Source organism: Salvelinus sp. IW2-2015, unplaced genomic scaffold (assembly GCF_002910315.2).
Source record: "Salvelinus sp. IW2-2015 unplaced genomic scaffold, ASM291031v2 Un_scaffold9118, whole genome shotgun sequence".
Taxonomy (NCBI): Eukaryota; Metazoa; Chordata; class Actinopteri; order Salmoniformes; family Salmonidae; genus Salvelinus; species Salvelinus sp. IW2-2015.
The window spans coordinates 1-8351 of NW_019950377.1; the positions used below are offsets into that span (position 1 = coordinate 1).

Sequence of the window (8351 nt, forward strand, 5' to 3'; positions counted from 1 at the left end):
TCCGGGTCAGACTTACTGCGGGAAACTCCGGGTCAGACTTACTGCGGGAAACTCCGGGTCAGACTTACTGCGGGAAACTCTGGGTCAGACTTACTGCGGGAAACTTCGGGTCAGACTTACTGCGGGAAACTCTGGGTCAGACTTACTGCGGGTGCCGTTGCCGGTGTCGAAGTAGGAGAAGAGGTTYTCCATCTCATCAGGACAYAACAGAGAGTCACGACGGAGCTTTGCTGCCGCTGAGGACATACAGGAGAGTCTTAATATCACCTGTCCTCATACTACAAAAAGGTTTCCAGACAGGATCTCATTATTTATTTGACCAAAGTAAAAGTGATAAAAGTACAAGGGTTTGAAGATATGGAGGGACTGGTTTTAAATCCCCAGACTGTATGAAGTGTCAGAAATTGGGATTAGGTCTCGTGACGACGTCTGCAGTCTGCTGCCTGTCTGATGGAGCTGGACAGAGCAAACAGTTCAGCATCACATGCTTTCCTCAGGGACTCTTCCACAACAGCTAAATGGATATTTCTCTAGTTGTATTGTCCTTCAAGACATATGCAGGACAGCTTTCCAAGTCTTAAACATTCAGTCAACTGCAGAAGGAGAGGAGAGAGAGTTTAGTCACCTGCGGAGAGGTTTCCCGGTGAAATCAAACCAGGGTCGTGTCGGTATTTCCGGCGGGTTTTGGGCGCTCCTCGCATGGAGCTGTTGTGGCGATGGCACTTCTTCACGCTCCAGGGGCGGGACTTCCTCTCGCCTTCCACTAATGAGTCACTGACGCTCATCTTCTTCAGGAAACGCCTCTCCACATATTTAGCCTTGATCCACGCCTCCTTCTCTTGTCTGAGAGAGAGAGAGTGTCAGGTTTAGGAGTCTCCTAGCCAATAGGAGACGAGGGAAGACCGAGTGTCGGTTTGAGGAGTCTCCTAGCCAATAGGAGACGAGGGAAGACCATATATTGTCATGTTTAGGAGTCTCCTAGCCAATAGGAGACGAGGGAAGATGATATATATGTCATGTTTAGGAGTCTCCTAGCCAATAGGAGACGAGGGAAGACCATATATGTCATGTTTAGGAGTCTCCTAGCCAATAGGAGACGAGGGAAACCATATATGTCATGTTTAGGAGTCTCCTAGCCAATAGGAGACGAGGGAAGACCATATATGTTCATGTTTAGGAGTCTCCGTAGCCTATAGGAGATGAGGGAAGATGATATATATGTCATGTTTAGGAGTCTCCTAGCCATAGGAGACGAGGGAAGACCATATATGTCATGTTTAGGAGTCTCCTAGCCAATACGAGAGATAGGGGAATGATATATATATGTCAGTTTAGGAGTCTCCTAGCCTTATAGGAGAAGAGGAAGACAATATTTCAATGATTTAGGAGTCTCCTATACTCAGATGGAGGAATATGTATGATTTTGGCTGATATTAGACCATTATATGTCATGTTTTTAGGAGTTCCTGTAGGATCCTACAATAGGAGATGAGGGAAGACCATATGGGCATGTATCATGTTTAGGAGTCTCCTAGCCAATAGGAGATGAGGGAAAACCATAGATGTCATGTTTAGGAGTCTCCTAGCCTATAGGAGATGAGGAAGACCATATATGTCATGTTAGGAGTCTCCTAGCTATAGGAGATGAGGGAAGACGAATAATATGTCATGTTTAGGAGTCTCCTAGCCTATAGGAGTATGAGGAAGACCATATATTCATGTTATGGAGTTCCTAGCCTATAGGAGACGAGGGTAAGATTACTATATTATGTCATGTTTAGGAGTCTCCTAGCCAATAGGAGATGAGGGAAGACTCATATATTGTCATGTTTAGGAGTCTCCTAGCCTAATGGAATAGGGAAGACGATATATATGTCATGTTTGGAGTTCTCCTAGCCAATAGGAGATGAGGAAGACATATATGTCATGTTTAGGAGTCTCCTACCAGATAGGAAGAAGGGGAAAACCATAGATGTCATGTTTAGGAGTCTCCTAGCCAATAGGGAGATGAGGGAAGACGATATATATGTCATGTTTAGGAGTCTCCTAGCCAATAGGAGATGAGGGAAGACCAATCTATATGTCATGTTTAGGAGTCTTCCTAGGCCAATAGGAGACGAGGGGAAGATGATATATACAGTGGGGAGAACAAAGTATTTTGATTACACTGCCGATTTTGCAGGTTTTCCTACTTACAAAGCATGTAGAAGTCTGTAATTTTTATCATAGGTACACTTCAACTGTGAGAGACGGAATCTAAAACAAAAATCCAGAAAATCACATTGTATGATTTTTAAGTAATTAATTTGCATTTTATTGCATGACATAAGTATTTGATCACCTACCAACCAGTAAAGAATTCCGGCTCTCACAGACCTGTTAGTTTTTTCTTTAAGAAGCCCCTCCTGTTTCTCCACTCATTACCTGTATTAAACTGCACCTGTTTGAACTCTGTACCTGTATAAAAGACACCTGTCCACACACTCAATCAAACAGACTCCAAACCTCTCCACAATGGCCAAGACCAGAGAGCTGTATAAGGACATCAGGGATAAATTGTAGACATGCAACAGGCTGGGATGGGCTACAGGACAATAGGCAAGCAGCTTGGTGAGAAGGCAACAACTGTTGGCGCAATTATTAGAAAATGGAAGAAGTTCAAGATGACGGGTCAATCACCCTCGGTCTGGGGCTCCATGCAAGATCTCACCTCGTGGGGCTACAATGATCATGAGAATGTGAGGGATCAGCCCAAACTACACGGCAGGACCTGGTCAATGACCTGGAGAGAGCTGGGACCACAGTCTCAAAGAAAACCATTAGTAACACACTACACCGTCATGGATTAAAATCCTGCAGCGCACGCAAGGTCCACCTGCTCAAGCCAGCGCCATGTCCAGGCCCGTCTGAAGTTTGCCAATGACCATCTGGATGATCAGAGGAGGAATGGGAGAAGGTCATGTGGTCTGATGAGACAAAAATAGAGCTTTTTGGTCTAAACTCCACTCGCCGTGTTTGGAGGAAGAAGAAGGATGAGTACAACCCCAAGAACACCATCCCAACGGAAGCATGGAGTGGAAACATTCATTCTTGGGATGCTTTTCTGCAAAGGGTACAGGATGACTGCACCGTATTAGGGGAGGATGGATGGGGCCATGTATCGCGAGATCTTGGCCAACAACCTCCTTCCCTCAGTAAGAGCATTGAAGATGGGTCGTGCTCTCCAGCATGACAACGACCCGAAACACACAGCCAGGGCAACTAAGGAGTGGCGCGCGTAAGAAGCATCTCAAGGTCCTGGAGTGGCCTAGCCAGTCTCCAGACCTGAACCAATAGAAAATCTTTGGAGGGAGCTGAAGTCCGTATTGCCCAGCGACAGCCCCGAAACCTGAAGGATCGTGGATGAAGATCTGTATGGAGAGTGGGCCAAAATCCCTGCTGCAGTGTGTGCAAACCTGGTCAGAACTACAGGAAACGTTATGATCTCTGTAATTGCAAACACAAGGTTTCTGTACCAAATATTAAGATCTGCTTTTCTGATGTATCAAATACTTATGTTCATGCATAAAAATGCAAATTAATTACTTAAAAATCATACAATGTGATTTTCTGGATTTTTGTGTTTAGAATTCCGTCTCTCACAGTTGAAGTGTACTATGATAAAAATTACAGACCTCTTCTACATGCTTTGTAAGTAGGAAAACCTGCAAAATCGGCAGTGTATCAAATTACATTGTTCTCCCCACTGTATGTCGATGGTTTAGGAGTCTCCTAGCCATAGGAGATGAGGGAAGACCATAATATGTCATGTTTAGGAGTCTCCTACCAATAGGAGATGAGGAAGACCATAGATGTCATGTTTAGGAGTCTCCTAGCCAATAGGAGATGAGGGAAAACGATATAATGTCATGTTTAGGAGTCTCCTAGCCAATAGGAGATGAGGGGAAACCATAATGTCATGTTTAGGAGTCTCCTACAATAGGAGATGAGGGAAGACCATATATGTCATTTTAGGAGTCTCCTAGCCAATAGGAGATGAGGGAAGAGATATATGTCATGTTTAGGAGTCTCCTAGCCAATAGGAGATGAGGGAAGACGATTATATGTCATGTTTAGGAGTCTCCTAGCCAATAGGAGATGAGGAAGAACCATATATGTCATGTTTAGAGAGTCTCCTAGCCAATAGGAGATGAGGGAAGACGATATATGTCATGTTTAGGAGTCTCCTAGCCTATAGGAGATGAGGAGGAAGACCATATATGTCATGTTTAGGAGTCTCCTAGCCAATAGGAGAGGGGAAGACGATATTATGTCATGTTTAGGAGTCTCCTAGCCAATAGGAGATGAGGGAAAACCATAATGTCATGTTTAGGAGTCTCCTAGCCAATAGGAGATGAGGGGAAAACCATAGATTGTCATGTTTAGGAGTCTCCTAGCCAATAGAGGAATGGGAAGACCATTATATGTCCTATGTTTAGGAGTCTCCTAGCCATAGGAGATGAGGAGAGACGATATATATGTCATGTTTAGGAGTCTCCTAGCCTATAGGAGATGAGGGAAGACGATATATATGCATGTTTAGGAGTCTCCTACCAATAGGAGATGAGGGAAGACGATATTATATGTCATGTTTAGGAGTCTCCTAGCCAATAGGATGATAGGGAAAGACCATATATGTCATGTTTAGAGTCTCCTAGCCCAATAGGAGGATGATGAGAAGACGAGTATATATGTCATGTTTAGGAGTCTCCTAGCCAATAGGAGATGAGGGAAAACTATATAATGTCATGTTTAGGAGTCTCCTAGCCAATAGGAGATGAGGGAAGACCATATTATGTCATTGTTTAGAGGGTCTCCTAGCCAATAGGAGATGAGGGAAGAAGATATATATGTCATGTTTAGGAGTCTCCTAGCCAATAGGAGATGAGGGAAGAATATATGTCATGTTAGGAGTCTCCTAGCCAATAGGAGATGAGGAAAATCCATTATATGTCATGTAGGAGTCTCCTAGCAATAGGAGATGAGGGAAGACCATATTATGTCATGTTTAGAGTCTCCTAGCCATATAGGAGATGAGGGAGACGACTATATATGTCATGTTTAGAGAGTCTCCTAGCCTATAGGAGATGAGGAAGACATATATATGTCATGTTTAGGAGTCTCCTAGCCAATAGGAGATGAGGGAAGACGATCCATATATGTCATGTTTAGGAGTCTCCTAGCCAATAGGAGATGAGGGAAGAAAATATATGTCATGTTTAGGAGTCTCCTAGCCATAGGAGGAGAGGAAGACCGTATATATGTCCTAGTTAGGAGATTCTTGCCTAGCAATAAGAGAGAGTAGAAGGAGCCGTATATATGTCATGTTTAGGAGTCTCCTAGCCAATAGGAGATGAGGAAAGACGATATATATGTCATGTTAGAGTCTCCTAGCCAATAGGAGATGAGGGAAGACGATATATATGTCATGTTTAGGGAGTCTCCTAGCCAATAGGAGATGAGGAGAGAGATATATAGTCATGTTTAGGAGTCTCCTAGCCAATAGGAGATGAGGGAAGACCATATATGTCATGTTTAGGAGTCTCCTAGCCAATAGGAGATGAGGGAAGACCAATATTGATGTTTAGGAGTCTCCTAGCTATAGGAGGAAGGGAAGACCATATATGTCATGTTTAGGAGTCTCCTAGCCAATAGGAGATGAGGGAAGACCATATATGTCATGTGTTAGGAGTCTCCTAGCCAATAGGAGATGAGGAAAACCATATGATGGTCATGTTTAGGAGTCTCCTAGCCTATAGAATGAGGAATGTGAGAGGAAGACCATATTATGTCATGTTTAGAGTCTCCTAGCCAATAGGAGAGAGGGAGAAATACCATATGTCATGTTTAGGAGTCTCCTAGCCAAGGAGAGAGGGAAGAGATATATATGTCATGTTTAGGAGTCTCCTAGCCAATAGGAGATGAGGGAAGAGCGATATATATGTCATGTTCAGGAGTCTCCTAGCCAATAGGAGATGAGGGAAGACGATATATATTGTCATGTTTAGGAGTCTCCTAGCCAATAGGAGATGAGGGAAGACCATATATGTCATGTTCAGGAGTCTCCTAGCCAATAGGAGATGAGGGAAGACGATATATATGTCATGTTTAGGAGTCTCCTAGCCATAGGAGATGAGGGAAGACCATATTGTCATGTTCAGGAGTCTCCTAGCCAATAGGAGATGAGGGAAGACGATATATATGTCATGTTTAGGAGTCTCCTAGCCTATAGGAGATGAGGGAAGACAATATATGTCATGTTTAGAGTCTCCTAGCCTATAGGAGATGAGGGAAGACCATATATGTCAATGTTTAGGAGTCTCCTAGCCTATAGGAGATGAGGGAAGACGAATATATGTCATGTTAGGAGTCTCCTAGCCATAGGAGATGAGGGAAGACATATATATGTCATGTTTAGGAGTCTCCTAGCCAATAGGAGATGAGGGAAGACCATATATATGTCATGTTTAGGAGTCTCCTAGGCCATATAGGAGATGAGGGAAGACCATAATGTCATGTTTAGGAGTCTCCTAGCCAATAGGAGAATGAGGGAAGAGAATATATATGTCATGTTTAGGAGTCTCCTAGCCAATAGGAGATGAGGGAAGACCATATATGTCATGTTAGTAGTCTCCTAGCCAATAGGAGATGAGGGAAGACATATAATATGTCATGTTTAAGGTCTCCTAGCCAATAGGAGATGAGGGAAGACATATATATGTCATTTTAGGAGTCTCCTAGCCTAAGGAGATGAGCGAAGACCATATATGTTCATGTTTAGGAGTCTCCTAGCCAATAGGAGACGAGGGAAGATGATATATAGTATGTCATGTTTAGGAGTCTCCTAGCCAATAGGAGATGAGAGGAAGACCATATATGTCATGTTTAGGAGTCTCCTAGCCAATAGGAGACGAGGAAGACCATATATATGTCATGTTTAGGAGTTCTCCTAGCCAATAGGAGACGAGGGAAGACCATATATATGTTCATGTTTAGGAGTCTCCTAGCCAATAGGAGACGAGGGAAGACCATATATATGTATCATATTTAGGAGTCTCCTAGCCTATAGGTAAACTTGCTAACCAGTTCTCACCTGGGACTGGAAGGTCCAGGTTTCTTCACTCCCAGTTCCTCACAGGCTCCCTCATAGATGCGGTTAATCACATTGTTACCCAGCTCACACATCAACTGGAGACAGAGAGAAAGATAGCAGAGGAGAAAGGATTAGGTGATTTCATAACCCCGAAACACGAAGAGAGATATTCCCAGAGTCCCAAGAAGCTTCTTAGAAAGAAATACGTCATATCTTGAATCACTAAGGTGACGCTGAGCAGGAAGTGAGAAACCCACCTTGAGTAGCTCTGGTTCCCAGGAGTCCAGTGTTAGTGARCGCACCTTGGAGCAGTGAACTCCCAGACTCCTGTAGAAGACAACACAACACAGAGAGAGAGAGAGAGACAACAGGTCAGATACAGCAGCGTTTCACAAACTCTGAGTAGAGTATGTGTGTTGCGTAGCCTGTAATCTGTGAATATATGGAGGGACAAGTTTTAAACAGATTAAGTTGTAATCCCCAGACTGTCTGAAGTGACAGAAATTGGGATTAGGGTCTCGTGACAATGTCTACAGTCTGCTTCCTGTCTGTCACTTTCACCTGTTCTACTTCCTGTCTCGCTGCTGTTTGGCTTTTCTTTCACTTGTTCTACTTCCTGTCTCTCGCTGCTGTTTGGCTGTTCTCTGTCAGCTGGGGTGTCACAGGTGAGGACTGAACTGACGGAGGTGTGGTAAACACCTGTCAATCCGTTAAAAGTCGACAGCTGCCTGAAGTCAGAAAACAAGGTGCAGTCTTTGTAAATTGCTCACCCGTGATATAGGTTCTGCGAAGTCCTTAATGCAGAGAATTGTTTCCAGTGTTGTTTTTAGTTTCCCTACCTGTGGMATTGTGGGTAGTGTAGTTTACCTGTGTATGCCGGAGCACTTAATGCATAGAAGTGTACTTAGGGTGTTGTAATTTAGTCTAGTTCACTGTAGCATTGTAGTCTAGCACCCTCAAACTCAACTCTGGACCTCAAAGCCAGTTCCACTGCGTTTTTACATTGTTCCCCTCTAATCAGGGACTCATTTAGACCTGGTACACCAGGTAGGTGCAATTAATTATCAGTTAGAACAGAGCTCCGGATCTCGTAGGGTAAGAGTCGAGTACCCCTGGTCTAGTAATTCCCTACCTGTAGCATTGTGGGTAGTGTAGTTTACCTGTGTATGCCAGAGCACTCGATGCAGAGCAGGACTCCCAGGTTGATGGAGGCCCAGCA

At 43.8% G+C, this 8351-nt stretch overlaps 1 protein-coding gene across 1 annotated transcript; it reads right to left on the reverse strand.

Annotated features, from left to right (window-relative positions):
* Window positions 1-6: 6 nt before the first annotated feature.
* On the reverse strand, window positions 7-8345 carry LOC112079700 (arf-GAP with coiled-coil, ANK repeat and PH domain-containing protein 3). Its single transcript, XM_024145571.2, has 5 exons — window positions 8293-8345; window positions 7390-7459; window positions 7133-7227; window positions 626-843; window positions 7-236 (listed from the first exon to the last, which is right to left on the reverse strand). Exons 3-5 carry the CDS (start codon window positions 7222-7224, stop codon window positions 91-93), a joined length of 456 nt encoding a protein of 151 aa, XP_024001339.2. The 5' UTR covers window positions 7225-7227; window positions 7390-7459; window positions 8293-8345; the 3' UTR covers window positions 7-90.
* Between the last annotated feature and the right edge of the window lie 6 nt (window positions 8346-8351).